We start from the raw sequence: 15308 nt of genomic DNA, 5'->3' as shown, positions 1-15308 counted from the left end.
TTCCATTCGGCACTTTGACGCTTAGTTTCAGGTTCATGTTGGAAAAACTACATTTCGTCACCAGTTACAATGTTGTAAAGGAAGTTCTCGTCTCTTCTCGCCTTTTTAATGAGGTCTTTCGAATGTTGAATTCTGAGCAATTTTTGCTCCTCAGTTAACTTGTGCGGTATGAAACGTTCACAGACCTTTCGTAAGGACAAATGATCAGTTAAAATACTATAAATCGATGTTTTGGAGATATTCAACTCCGATTCCATGAATTTCAACAATGATTTCGGTTCATTTTTGATCAAGTTACAAACAATTTCGATGGAGTTTTCATTGATTACTGATTTTCTGTCTTCACAACCACCTCTGAAACGTGTAAACCATTCATGAACTCTGGCAAGACTTAGACAATCACCGCTATACACTTTTTTCACTAATTGAAATGTTTCGGTAAACGATTTTACCGATTTTACCGATTTTAAAACCAAATTTGATATTAGCTCTTTGTTCAAAACTCATTTTTGTACCGATGACACAAACATACTGACACTTTAGACGCAATAACTTCGCTTCAACTGAACCGAATGTCACCAAGCTTTCACTGGAAGTCAGCTAGAGATGTAACTTCCAATGCACTAACTCATTAAGAAGATGGCGCCATCAAAAGTATTTTTGGCATGACGCCAGTCTTATTTTTTTTGGACTTCAACTTGTATACCTGTATGGGTCTTTCAAAAGTGACGCTGGGCTGTCAGTAGTGAATAATTCCTAGACGTATCTTTTATTTATGTCACAATCGAACGTGTTGAAATGATTGAAACTTATTATGAAAATGGTGGATCAACATATCGCAAAATTCCTGATTTTTTTTTAGGAAATAATCGTCGGAATGAGTCGACAATTCGAAGATTGATGAAAAATATCAAAAAACTGGTTCTGTCAAGGATAGAAAAAGGACTGGCAGACCAAAAGCTGAATTTTCTGTTGCGAATATTGGTACTGCAGCGCAATGTGTTTTGCTGAACAACCTTCAGCATCGACGTTCAGCATCTCGACGTTCTCAATGATTCATTCATGAAACGACTGATTGACGGATTTTACCTGTAGACGTGCTTATGGTGGGCATTTAAATGAGGCCATTTTTCGTTTTTATTTGCAATTACTTTTTTTTTTAATAATAATAGTGACACCTGAAAGAATCTGAATTTTTACATGTTTTATTTTAAAACAATATATAAGCGCGTCTTTTGAAAGACCTTTTTATAGACATATCTATAGTCAAAGCGAAGTGCTTGCTAATGAAAATGGATATTCGGTCTGTCACTAGTATACATTTCTTAGCCGCATATGTAATATCCCTGCAGGGAAAACCTGTTGTTGTTGTTGTTTCTACTACATTTTGACGTGATAACGTCTTATAATTCGATTTAACAGGCTGCACGCACGAAAAAATGTGTCGTTACCTTGCTCATTAGTGTTACCTTGCTCATTGCCGTTACCTTGCTCATTGCCGTTACCTTGCTTGAACAGCATGTTATGTTATGTTATATGTTATGTTATGTTATGTTATGTTATGTTATGTTATGTTATGTTATGTTATGTTATGTTATGTTATGTTATGTTATGTTATGTTATGTTATGTTATGTTATGTTATGTTATGTTATGTTATGTTATGTTATGTTATGTTATGTTATGTTATGTTATGTTATGTTATGTTATGTTATGTTATGTTATGTTATGTTATGTTATGTTATGTTATGTTATGTTATGTTATGTTATGTTATGTTATGTTATGTTATGTTATGTTATGTTATGTTATGTTATGTTATGTTATGTTATGTTATGTTATGTTATGTTATGTTATGTTATGTTATGTTATGTTATGTTATGTTATGTTATGTTATGTTATGTTATGTTAATGTTAGCTCATTCTCTATATCCATACAAAATATCTATCAAACAAATAAAATTAAAATTTTCTTTTGAAAAATGCAACCATTCAATCAGTATTTTCTTATGACGTTATCACGTTAAACTATCGTCAGTAAACCGACTTTACAGACAACCTCTTTTTTTTAAAGATATTTCTTGAGTGAGGTTCGGCATGACACCTCATCAGTTCTACCCGAATTTAATTGACCACTGTGGTCAAGAAATATCAATTGATAAAAACAATGTCTAATAGCGGTCGCCTCTCAATAGGCAGGAAATCGATACAAAATTCGGTTGCTGACTTAAAAACATGGAAGGGAACACACAAATGTTTTCATTAATTTATAGGGTAGTCTTTCTACAGGTAATTCTGCCCCACAATTATAAAAACTTGCATAATGAGAATATATTGTAATAGGTGCTCGCACTAACCACTATTTATTTATTAGTACGCCCTATGATTTCATGTCATTTATGTATACCCCGTTGCAAAATTATAAACACATCATTATTTTTTATAGAAATATGGTGCATACTGCAACAAAAACCACTATGGCAAAGTTTCAAATTATGAACGAAATTTTTCAAAACTTCATCAGCAATTTAAACTTTTTAATCAGCCATAGAATCACTTGCGTAATGGCATTGTGGATGTATAACGACATCAAAATGGAAGCAAATCAGTTGCTTGTCAAATTAACAAAATTGTCGCATGTCAGGTAAAAATTTAAATAAGCATTCATAAATGCCCCTTAACCCTGTCATCTGTCTACCCAATAAGATTCCAGCTTTAAATTTAGTAGAGTTTGAAGTCTATGGTACGTAAAGTTTTTAAGAAAAGTAGTTATAAAAACGTACAAAACAAAAAACGTTTTATGGGGTTTACCTCCACTTTTATCAAAACTTTAGCGTAATAGGCACTTTCGGACCCCATAATTGTATCCAAAAATACGTTGTAAACCCACACTGATCTATTATTTATTTTTTTACACTTTTCGAGACTTATCAAATTACAATAAAATATATTACAAATTTCCAAATTTCGTGTATTGATTCATAATTTATTACATTCGTAGTTTTACACAACATGAAAATGGCATGAAATGAAAAAACAAAAATATTTTGAAGTCATTTATTTTTTCATTAAAAATCATACAAAAAAAGAATTGAGTACCAAATATCTACGAAGGGCTAAGGGATTTCAGATATGTATAGTTTATCTGAATAAGTCTAGCATCTACGTAAATGACGATCGGTTCTTTATTGGCGTCGTTACATTTTTTAGTGCAATAGTGAAATAGCAGAGCTTTCAGTTGCTTGAGGTTAAAGGAAAATTAATAAAAAAAAATTTTATAAAATTTTGCACTGATTTAGACGAAAGTACGTATTTTATTTTTTATTTATATTTTTTGTTTAATTTTAGTGAGAGTCATGCATATAATTCTTATTTTTGGTGGGTCGAGCGAAACACAGCACCATAGAAAAACGAAAGCAGATTCTAAAATTGAGAGCAGATTGAAGATCTAACACAGAAATACAAAATACTCTTTCATGTTCAGCAAAAATCATTTTAAATGCAATTAAATTTGTGGAAAAGCCGGAAAGTAAAGCAGGAAAACGAAAAGCTGCCATGCAACACGATCCGAAAATTGCAACTTCACCTCTGGTGTGAGCAAGCTCTGGTCCACCGTAAGGTCCCTGTCGAACCCGACGAAGCACAACGACAAGGTGGATATCACCTTCAACGGTCGTACTTCGTCGGATCCGAAGAGATGCGCGAGATACTTTAGCCGACAATTTATACTGCATCCTCCGGTCGACAGATCCAATCGTTGTGCCACCAGACGGTTGCACAAACTGTCATACAACAGTGCGCCGCTTGCTTTCTCCAGCGACGAGGTTCAGGGGGCCATCAAACATTTGAAACCATCTAAAGCCATTGGTCCTGACGGACTAAACATGCTGGTTAAAGGAAATTTAATAAAAAAAAATTTTATAAAATTTTGCACTGATTTAGACGAAAGTACGTATTTTATTTTTTATTTATATTTTTTGTTTAATTTTAGTGAGAGTCATGCATATAATTCTTATTTTTGGTGGGTCGAGCGAAACACAGCACCATAGAAAAACGAAAGCAGATTCTAAAATTGAGAGCAGATTGAAGATCTAACACAGAAATACAAAATACTCTTTCATGTTCAGCAAAAATCATTTTAAATGCAATTAAATTTGTGGAAAAGCCGGAAAGTAAAGCAGGAAAACGAAAAGCTGCCATGCAACACGATCCGAAAATTGCAACTTCACCTCTGGTGTGAGCAAGCTCTGGTCCACCGTAAGGTCCCTGTCGAACCCGACGAAGCACAACGACAAGTGGATATCACCTTCAACGGTCGTACTTCGTCGGATCCGAAGAGATGCGCGAGTTACTTTAGCCGGCAATTTATACTGCATCCTCCGGTTGACAGATCCAATCGTTGTGCCACCAGACGGTTGCACAAACTGTCATACAACAGTGCGCCGCTTGCTTTCTCCAGCGATGAGGTTCAGGGGGCCATCAAACAAATGAAACCATCTAAAGCCATTGGCCCTGACGGACTAAACATGCTGATGCTGAAAAAGCTGGGTCCACTGGGAGTAAAATTTCTCACCAAGGTCCTCAACCTGTCTATGGCCACTCTCATCATTCCTGATAAGTGGAAATTAGGGAGAGTGGTCCCACTACTGAAGCCAGGGAAATCCGTCAACCAAGGGGAGTCCTATCGTCCGATAACTCTCCTTTCCCCAGTAGTAAAGACGCTTGAATCCCTTCTACTCCCACACCTTATAGAACGCCTGACTCCAGCCTCATACCAGCATGGTTTCCGAAGAGTGCACAGCACCACCACAGCACTCACCGTCACAAACAGCCAGGTAAACCGCGGACTAAACCAAAACCGCCCCTGCGAGAGAACTGTCCTAGTAGCGTTGGATCTACAAAAGGCTTTCGATACAGTCAGCCACGCCATGCTACTAGATGACATTTTACAGTCGACACTCCCGCCAGGGCTGAAGAAGTGGACCGCTAACTACCTGAGTGGTCGTCACTCGTCGGTGATATTTCGAGACCAAACGTCAAAACAGAGAAAAATAAAGCAGGGAGTACCGCAGGGTGATATCCTTTCACCCTTGCTTTTTAATTTCTACATTTCGAAACTCTCCCAGCCACCAGAGGGAGTCTCACTGGTCTCATACGCCGACGACTGCACGATAATGGCGTCGGGCAATGACTTTGATGGCCTATGCACCAAAGTAAACGACTACCTCGCCTGCCTTTCTCGCTTCTTCACTGCGAGAAATCTAAAACTTTCTCCCACTAAATCCACGGCGACCCTTTTTACCACCTGGACAAAGGAGGTCAAGTTGCAACTTCAGGTACACGTCGATGATACCCCAATACCGACGGTAAACAACCCCAGAATATTGGGAGTCACCTTTGACAGCTTGCTCTCCTTCTACGCGCACACAACCGCTATTGCAACTAGACTACAGAATCGCAACAAGGTCCTCAAGTCGTTTGCCGGCAGCACTTGGGGCAAAGACAAAGAAATGTTGCTGTCGACTTTCAAAGCAATAGGCCGACCGGTTCTTAACTATGCTGCGCTTGTCTGGTCGCCCGGAACCAGTGATACGCAGTGGACGAAGCTCCAGACCTGCCAAAATACTGCTATTAGGACCGCGACAGGATGTCTCCTGATGTCCCCAATACAACACCTGCATGATGAGGCTCACATACTTCCTGTGAAGGAGCATAACAAACTGCTCAGCAACCAGTTTCTGCTAGGGTGTCACCGTAGACCTCACCCATGCAGACACCTGCTTGAGCCTGAGCCACCTCCCAGGCACATCAGGAGGCTCTTCCTCAACGACGTGGACGAGATCCTGGACAAAACAGACAGACCACTCCAGGATCAGACAGTGTACAGACAGGCCATAAACGACATTCATCAGGAGACCCTTACCACCTTCTTAAGCTCCCGACCCCCGAATGCCGTTATCGGAGTCCAACCACCACCTATAGCGGACGAAGAGCTCCAGCTTCCCCGAGAGTCTTCACGAGTGTCTTATGGAGTGTCATTAATGGGCACCAATATTTATGTGGAATTAATGCACAATGCTATGTTGCCGTATTGCAGAGAGGAAATGCCAATAAAATGGGTCTACCAGTAGGATAACGATCCTAAACACGCGAGTCGGATTGATTTCGCGTAAATAAAATTGAGGTTATCGAATAGCCGAGGTGACAACGTAGAAGTATGACCGGGAAGTCCCCATGACTTTCTTTTCTATGGATTGCTGTAATGAATCCATTTTTCATCACCCGTCTTTTTTTGCCGCTGGAGCAGTTGTTCACAGGCGAAAAAACGACGTTCAACATCCCTTGGTTTTAACTTATAAGGAACCCAAGTCCCCTGTTTCTGAATCATTGCCAAAGCATGCAATCCCAAAGCATGGATTGGCGGCTAACTCCTAATACTGAAGCAAGCTCTTCTTGCGAAGGACAGCTACCTATGCGCATCAAACTCTCGTCGGGCAGTTACATTTTCTACCATAACTTTGTATCTATGGGGAATTTTTACAATCGACTTCCAAAGAAATACGCCTAAAACTAATATATGAAGAATAATAATTTGTAAAAAAAATCGATTTTTTGAAAATTCTGGACGTATGTAACGCCTTAACGCTGAGTTTCTATTTTTTTATACAAATTTTTATTTTTCCGTTACAGAATTTATTTAATTTAAAATGTGTACGGTTAAGGAATAGAATAATAATAAAAACTTTCTAATCACATAATAAAATTTTTTTTTTTTTTAAATCTAATATTTTTTGGTACTGCTATTTTCGTGTTCGCAACTGTACATATTATGTATTGCATTACAAATGTCAACTTGCCACCTTTGTCGGGGTAGTCGCAATAGAGTAGTTTTCGACCTGACTGCTCAATGGTTTTTTGCACGGGACAGGAGGGTATAAACGGTATAGCTTCCAACCGCCACTTTCGCTTCACCTGTTCCTGCTGGTGTATCTTCAGCTGCATTGACTAATAAATAGTCATCTAAAATTCAAGGAAAATTAAGAGTTCACGAGCTGTTCTGTTCGTATTTTTGTCGGCATCTAAAATCGGCGTTGTTTCGGTTGATGTGCACAGTTACAAATAAATGATACTGAAAAAAGTTATTTATTAGCCAGAGCAGATTAAATGTTGAAAAAAAAAATCCATATTTTATTCGAATTTTTAGAGTTTGATAATTATAATTTCTAAAGTTTTATAGTTTAAATTCTACCCATTGGGCTATTAATTTCCTAACAGGTTTGTTCACTTACCGGAACAGAAAGAGACAGAAATTGTAAAGCGTGTGACTAATTAAAATCTTATACGGTGTTATTCACTAACATCAAGAGGACCTCTACACCACCTCCACTTGAGAACACACAATTAAATGGACTTGCCTCATTGATTCGTAAGGAAATAAGAGAGGCAACAAAAACAATGCGCGTGCATTGTTCACAACAAAGCAGGTTAGTAGATAGGGGCAAAGTGAAAACAAAAACAGATAAAACCATCATCACGTGTCAACCAACCGCCCGTTAAAAAGCAAATCAACAACAACAAAACAGATAACCAACAAGAGTAGAATTCAGAATGGCAAATTATGCACGATTACATGTCGTAACAGCTGACTGGCTGTGGCCAAGCACAATCCCTCCACCAACACTACATACGAGTACATATCAACAGCCAGTCGACAGTAACAACAACACAAGTAGAAGCGCACAAATGACAGGCAGTTGTTTGGTTTGAAATTTTTACTGTTGTTTGTGTTGCGTGCTTTCCCCGCCCTGCTTTGCACCCATTCATATCAATTTACTTTGTTTATGTCGCTTTGTCCACCCTAGTATTGAAGGAAAGCGCTGAAAGAATGAAGAATGTGTATGTATGCAGTGTAGTAACAAACATTTGGGCTCGGCATAAAGCTACTGAGAGGCCAGATCGTCGTCTACTTGACCAAACCATTAGGCGCGCGCTGATTGCCTTCCTGCCGGGGCTGTGGCAACGAACAGAGCCAGCCGGCCATTGAAGGTTGAAGCGAAATAGCGGAACGGCAATGCCGACGAACACACCCAAGGTCGGCATCCACCACGCCCTAGATACGCCTCAAATTCATCAAATGTAACAGGAGCACAGGAATTTACGCAGACCACTGCTAATGCCGGCAAGGAGATTCGAGAGAGCGAGAGCGCATATGATGCAGTAACGGAGAGCTGCTGACTGCGAATGGGCAGGGCTGGGTATGTGAGTAAATAAAGAACCCTAAAGTAAAGTAGCAATTTAATAGAGGCTGCACGATTCGATGACGCCTCCTGTTTGCTTTTTTATTCAGCTGTTGTTGCTGCTGCTGCTGTTAACGCTTGTATGCTTAGGTTTGTATAATTGGGGTTGTGCCTAAATGCTAACAGAATAAAGTATTCACACCGACAGGTCAATCGCAGCTCTACTGCCTTCACAACCTAATAACAAAAATTGAGATAGTTTATGGTATACAGAATGCGTACATACATACACTATTTTGTATTACATTTATTTCTAGTATAAAATATATTAATATACAATTATATTAACGCTTAGTCTTCACTATCACGTCGACTATCTGCATGCTTTTCGCGTTCTCTTCCCGTCTCTTTGCTAGTTGTGCTGCTAGGCTTTTTTGACTTCCTTTGCTCCTCATTGCCGCCAGCGGATAGTCCATCGGACCACTTGCCCCGAGGTATATCAGAATAGGAGCTGGGATCCATAGGATCTGCTGGTTCTGCGTCGCCTCGACCACGATGTCTGCGGCTACTGCCATGCTCACGCTCCTTATCACGGTCTCGTCGTTGTTTGGCTAGCGTGCGGTCTAAATCACGGGACTTCGGTTTGCGCAGTGGTGGCGTTGCCGAGCTTACTGCCGACGTGTTTTCCTGTAGACTGGGGAAATCTTGTTTTGGTACCGCCGGTGAACGTGGACGCATCGATGAACTTATTATTTCATCTATTTCGCGTTGATGTCGCGCCAGTTCGGTTTCTTCGGCACCATCGCTATCGTCTGGTTGTTGTTCACCATCACTACCGCCACCACCCTCACCGCCAGCTGCTTCCTCTAGCTGTCTACGAAAGACGGCAGCACTCTTAGTGACTTGGGACTTGGGATGCGTGGGTGGTAGCCATGAAACTAAGTTCTCGGAGACACTGTAGAAGTAATAGCAGCCACAGCCAGGATCATAACGATCGCCCCAACCTTTGGGTAACGGGTACTTGCGACGCAAACGTTTATAGCGTAGCATATATTCATGACTTGGCTCGGATTTGCCATCACCCCAGCGATTAACACAAAATAGCGTACATTTGTGCCAAATATTGTACTTATTCGGACAACCACGATGACCGGTAGTAGAGTTGGCCTCCCCCATACGCTCCTTCATGCGTTCCAGCCAGAAATTCTCTTCTACACGTTTACTTCCCGTGTCGGTGTCGTAAAGGGGTGGATATTGATATTCCTCATGGGCACTAGCTCTTTGATCATCTGTTTCCATTTCATCGTAATCTTCAGCGATAACTTCTTCATTTTCAACTGACGCAGACTGAGGCGGATCTACGCAATAAATTCAATTCGTTAAAATACATTTACTAAATTTTATGTGTAAATCTCAGTCACAAACCTGTTTCCTTAGCTTTGGATTTTTGCACAAGACCACGCTGAGCCAAACGTTGCAACAATGCAGGAGGCAAACTCATTTCTGTATATAATTAAGTAAACTCTAAGTTCTGCTGTCCGGAAAATCGATGCGCGCAACCGTAGCGGACGACTTTAGGAGTAGTTATGATTGGCACAACAAAAAAATTATGAAGTGGTTTAAAAATCTTTTTCTGCTACTTTTTGAATTTGTATGTAGCTAAATTATTATATTGCTTCAATTCAGTTAAAAGGCAGGTAAAATTTTTTCCTAAAGTGAATTGTTTAACTTTTCCAGCTGTTTAGCGCGGCTGTCAGTAGGCAGGTATGTTCAGTGACAAATGTTGAGAAACACATTCAGGGTTGCTAATGCATTAGAAAAATGTGGAATATAGGCTACACAACTCTGATGTATGTATTTCGTTGCGAAATTATATATTTAAATGCCTCTTTAGTAAATTAGCTGTATATTTATTTGCTATTTTAAACTTCAAATTTACTTGATGTTGTTGTTGTTGTTGTAGCAGTTGTTGTAAATGTACAGGGCAAGGCGAATTTATTACAGGTGACAGCAAACACATATAAGTAAAACCCTACATGTATTTGTTGTTGCGTTTGGTGCAAGCATCACGTCAAAATCAGCAAGCAAATGTAAACATACGAATGTAAACATACCAATACATTCAAACAAAGCATATCATTTTGACGTAAGCCATACCACCTTGGTACAGGGTATGCTGCTGTAATGACCGTCCTTGGCCAGATATAAATCCGGGTCGTTCCGGTAACGTAGAACCGTCTTTAACACGCTCTTATAACATAGCTGTAGTAACATTAAATTAAATAAAATTTGGTTCAACATATATAAATTAATTATTTTTATTGGGATATAATTGAGTTAGCAATGCAACCATGTGAAAATAGGGAACCCTCAACAAGACGGACATAAGCAACACGTGGGGTTTGCAAAAGTGCTCATTTAGTGTGCAGCATTTGAGTGAGACGCATTTTGAGACGGACGGTCAGTAATTTATTAAAAAAATGTGGTATTATAGACAACTGCCAGCTAACATTTACTGCGTTACTTACGAAAATTTCTACTCTATTTACAGAATTGTTTTTAATTTGCTGTGTAGAACTTGCATTTTTAACAAATTTGTGGAAGTATATATATAACTTGTGGCTAATACCGAATATTATACGAGCGGTACATCTGGAAATTTTCCACCGGCATTCAAGCGGCTGCAGGCAAATTTTGAAGCATTTTGCGCACTTGATTTGACGAGCAAAAAGAAACATTTTGCCAAATTTTCGATAAAAAAAAGAAGAGTTTATTTACCTGTGTCAATTAACATATATATACATACATATTTTAATTAGTGCCAAACGTTTTTGTTCGTTTCACACGATCTTATAACAATGGAAACAGCAACAAACGATGTTACCACCAATGGCTTTGAAAGTTCGTCGGTGAAAAGTGTAGCTACAGGAGTTAATGGAGACGAACTGCAAGATGGCCTTTCATGTACTGAACTTTTCGCTGGCAGTGATGGATTGACTTACAAGTACGTTTGATTCTAGCATTGTAATTTATTATTTGCGTGCTCTTACATTTGTCATTTATTTACTTTTATTTCTAGTGACTTTCTTATCTTGCCCGGCTATATTGATTTCGCCGCTGAGGAAGTAGATCTGAGTTCACCTCTAACAAAAGATATAACATTGCGTGCACCACTAGTCTCATCGCCTATGGATACAGTCACCGAATCAGATATGGCTATTGCAATGGCAGTAAGTGTTATTGATCAGGGACCAAAAATAATAGGCAAATAGAATTTACAATTTGAAGTTTGCTAACAGGCAACGGCAACGAAAAAAATATTTCTCTGGTATATTAGTAATCAGGCAACGTTAGAAATAAATATGACCAAAATCCCAAATGAAGTTTCCGGAAGTACATATATACTTAAATAACTGTCTAGTTAAACATAAGCACAAGAACAGCCTCTGTTCTTAAAATTGCTTCGAAAGCAATTATTTAATAGTTCTTCAAATTAATTGAATTAATAACTTTTATATGAAGCGTTCAGACTTCCATTATATTGCATTTATGTATACAAGTTTCGATTCTCTGCTATATCACAATATATTTTTATTGTTTTAATATAATTTTCGTGTATTTATAGCTCTGCGGTGGCATTGGTATTATCCATCACAACTGCACACCGGAATATCAAGCGAATGAGGTGCACAAAGTCAAGAAATACAAGCATGGATTCATACGTGACCCCTCGGTTATGTCCCCTGAGAATACAGTGGGTGACGTGCTTGAAGCGCGCCGCAAAAACGGCTTCACCGGTTACCCCATAACATCGAATGGTAGATTGGGTGGCCGTTTGATGGGCATTGTGACATCGCGTGATATTGATTTTCGTGAAAATCAGCCAGACATCAAACTGGGTACTATTATGACCACCGAATTGATCACTGCACCGAATGGCATCACACTGCCCATGGCCAATGCCATATTAGAGAAGAGTAAGAAAGGTAAACTGCCAATTGTAAATGAAAATGGTGAGCTGGTTGCATTGATTGCGCGCACCGATTTGAAGAAATCTCGTTCATATCCGAATGCCTCGAAAGATAGCAACAAGCAATTGTTGGTGGGCGCTGCTATTGGCACACGCCCGGAAGATAAAGACCGTCTGAAATTGCTGATTGAAAATGGCGTTGATGTAATTGTATTGGATTCCTCGCAAGGCAATTCCATATATCAGATTGAAATGATAAAATTTATCAAGAACACTTACGCAGTGCAAGTGATTGGTGGCAATGGTGAGTAGGACCTGCAATTGAATTTTTTATTTTTTGTATAACTGCTTCTCTTTTGCAGTGGTGACGCGCGCCCAGGCTAAAAATCTAATAGATGCCGGTGTTGATGGTTTACGCGTTGGCATGGGTTCCGGTTCGATTTGTATCACCCAAGAGGTTATGGCCTGCGGTTGTCCCCAGGCTACTGCTGTCTACCAGGTCTCCATGTATGCCAAACAGTTTGGCGTGCCAGTTATTGCTGATGGCGGTATCCAATCCATAGGTCATATTGTAAAAGCACTGTCATTGGGAGCGAGCGCTGTCATGATGGGTTCACTCTTGGCCGGCACATCCGAAGCGCCTGGCGAGTATTTCTTTTCGGATGGTGTACGCTTGAAGAAGTACCGCGGTATGGGTTCACTGGAGGCAATGGAGCGTCGTGATGCTAAAGGCGCTGCCATGTCACGCTACTATCACACAGAAATGGATCGCACAAAGGTTGCACAGGGTGTGAGTGGCAGTATTGTCGACAAGGGTTCGGTACTGCGTTATTTGCCCTACTTGGAATGTGGACTACAGCATAGTTGCCAAGATATTGGCGCACGCACAGTCAGTGAATTAAGGTACGTTATTTTGACTTGTCTCGTAATCATTAAAAAAATATTAATGTAATTCATTTATAGATCAATGATTTACAATGGCAAGTTGCGTTTTATGAAGCGCACACACTCCGCACAGCTCGAGGGTAATGTGCATGGTTTATTCTCCTATGAGAAACGACTATTCTAACAGCCAGCGACAGCTTGTGCGCGTACCGGTAATGCCCTAACCGCAAATAGTCTGGTACAGGGGCGCAATGGTAGACTGGCGGCATATTTGCAGCGGAGTGGGACGTTGGGAGGTGGTGCAGCGGCAGCGTTTAGTGCATACAATACAGCGACGGGCGCAGCAACAACACAGCGACGTCGGCAGTAATATAAGCGCTGTGTAGTAACGACTATAACAACAACAAAGGTATTATGTGACACGCATTGGCATTGCATGAAGTAGTTCAAAACCGTTATGATGATAAAATTGTGACAATGCAATACTGTTAAGTTGCTGTAGTTGAATTCCCTTAAAAAGTATGCTTATTGAGTAATTAATTGTATACGCGCCTTAGAAATTTTATTCTTTGTTCATGCCAGATATTTATGTATGTGGTAATGAAAACCTTAGCTGAAGTAGATGGGAACTATATGAAACTATTTGTACTTAGAAAAGTGCTGAATACTGCTGTATTAAGGAGTAATACTAAAATATTTACTAGAATTGCCTATTTGTATTTATTCAGTTCCATTCAATTAATATTTATTAAATGCAATTGAATATTAAGTCCTATTTTTAGTATTAAGAAATAGACAATTTCAAAAATTTTGTTGCAAATTTGTAAATTCATAAATAGCAGCGACATATTTGCCAACAATTGGAAAGCTTTTATTTTTTCTAAATTATTATATAATATAATAATAGCTTACCTCAATTAGCTCTGTACTTCAATTGCAAGTGTTGTTGAGTTGTTTTATATTTTTATCCAACAAATAGACATTTATTTAATTTTAATCACTTTATTAAATTTATTAAATAGGGATGCAAAATTATACCAACTATAATACATAATTCATATACATACGTATGTCGAAATATTATACAAGCTTACTAAAAAAACAAAAAACTGCGTGCAAGTATGGAAAAATTATGCGCATGCTTTGGCATGCAGAAGCGGAGGAATATGTAATTTTAAATTAGTTTAACAAATTTGTGGTGTTTTAGATTTTATCGATGTTAAAAAAAAAACATACATATATATATTAGAATACATGCATTACATACAAACATACATACATATGTATACACAGATTACATGCAATTCGTAATTCCTTATAAATGTGAAGAGATACATTCATACATACATATGTACGAATGTGGAAATATTCAAGTAATCCATATAATAAATAATTATTTACATGTAACAAAAAGGCGTTGCTTGTTTTATTCTAAGGGTGGCTGCGCGAGTACAATGCAAAGTTTTAAATTACTTACTAAGTAAAATGCATTGTGTGGTTTAAAAAAAATGCTTTGTTTGAACTAATCGTTGAATCTTATATTATTGCATGAGCGAGTATGTTTTTGTTACATCTTTCATAGTATGCATTAGTATTTGTTTCTTTTACTCAGCCTCAATCAAATCAATTAACTGTATATTATAGGTCTGTTCTTGAAGCAAATAATTTGTAGGTAGGCGAAATGGTTGAAGTACCATTCACTGGCAAAATATGTAGTGTTCATGTACGCAAAACAGCCTGCAAAGTAGAGGAAAGTGAGAGAGCAGAATGGTATTTCATTTTGAGGGGAAGTTGCAAGTTTTTATTGGCCACATTTTTACTTGTAAGAATTTGCAAGTGAGAAAAGCAGCTGATCGCAAAGGAAAAATAAACACGAATTGATATTTGCGAGTTGAGTCAAAGCTCTAAATTTAAATAAAGATTATGGTTAAAATGTAGAATGTAAATAAATATATTTTAGATAAAATTTATACAGTTTATATGAAGTCATAAATTAAGGGGTTAGGGGAGTCAAAATTTTCTAAAAGTTGGATTTGTTTTGCATTTTCTTAAAGCATATCTTAAAAATATTGTGTGAAAATTTGAAGTGAATCCGACAAACATTTTTCGAGTTATTCAACAATTAACAAAGAGCGCGCGGACACTCCGGCGCTCGGCGCAAAACTTTAAAGGCGTTTTTCTCAAAACTATGTTTTTTGGTGTTCACTGTACCTTAAAACC

The 15308-nt window shown here is 38.5% G+C and overlaps 2 protein-coding genes across 2 annotated transcripts; one reads left to right on the top strand and one right to left on the bottom strand.

The window, feature by feature from the left end:
- Positions 1-8492: 8492 nt before the first annotated feature.
- On the bottom strand, positions 8493-9998 carry LOC129237471 (polyglutamine-binding protein 1). The gene is made up of 2 exons (XM_054872249.1): positions 9659-9998; positions 8493-9591 (listed from the first exon to the last, which is right to left on the bottom strand). The coding sequence occupies exons 1-2, from the start codon at positions 9732-9734 to the stop codon at positions 8585-8587; spliced, it is 1083 nt and encodes a 360-aa protein (XP_054728224.1). The 5' UTR covers positions 9735-9998; the 3' UTR covers positions 8493-8584.
- Positions 9999-10740: 742 nt separating this feature from the next.
- On the top strand, positions 10741-14501 carry LOC129238036 (inosine-5'-monophosphate dehydrogenase). Its single transcript, XM_054873072.1, has 5 exons — positions 10741-11237; positions 11313-11463; positions 11859-12507; positions 12566-13106; positions 13167-14501. The coding sequence occupies exons 1-5, from the start codon at positions 11092-11094 to the stop codon at positions 13270-13272; spliced, it is 1593 nt and encodes a 530-aa protein (XP_054729047.1). The 5' UTR covers positions 10741-11091; the 3' UTR covers positions 13273-14501.
- The last annotated feature ends 807 nt before the right edge of the window (positions 14502-15308 follow it).

The sequence above is a fragment of the Anastrepha obliqua genome, chromosome 2 (genome assembly GCF_027943255.1).
Source record: "Anastrepha obliqua isolate idAnaObli1 chromosome 2, idAnaObli1_1.0, whole genome shotgun sequence".
Lineage (NCBI taxonomy): Eukaryota > Metazoa > Arthropoda > Insecta > Diptera > Tephritidae > Anastrepha > Anastrepha obliqua.
This window is presented reverse-complemented; position numbering and strand designations above follow the sequence as displayed.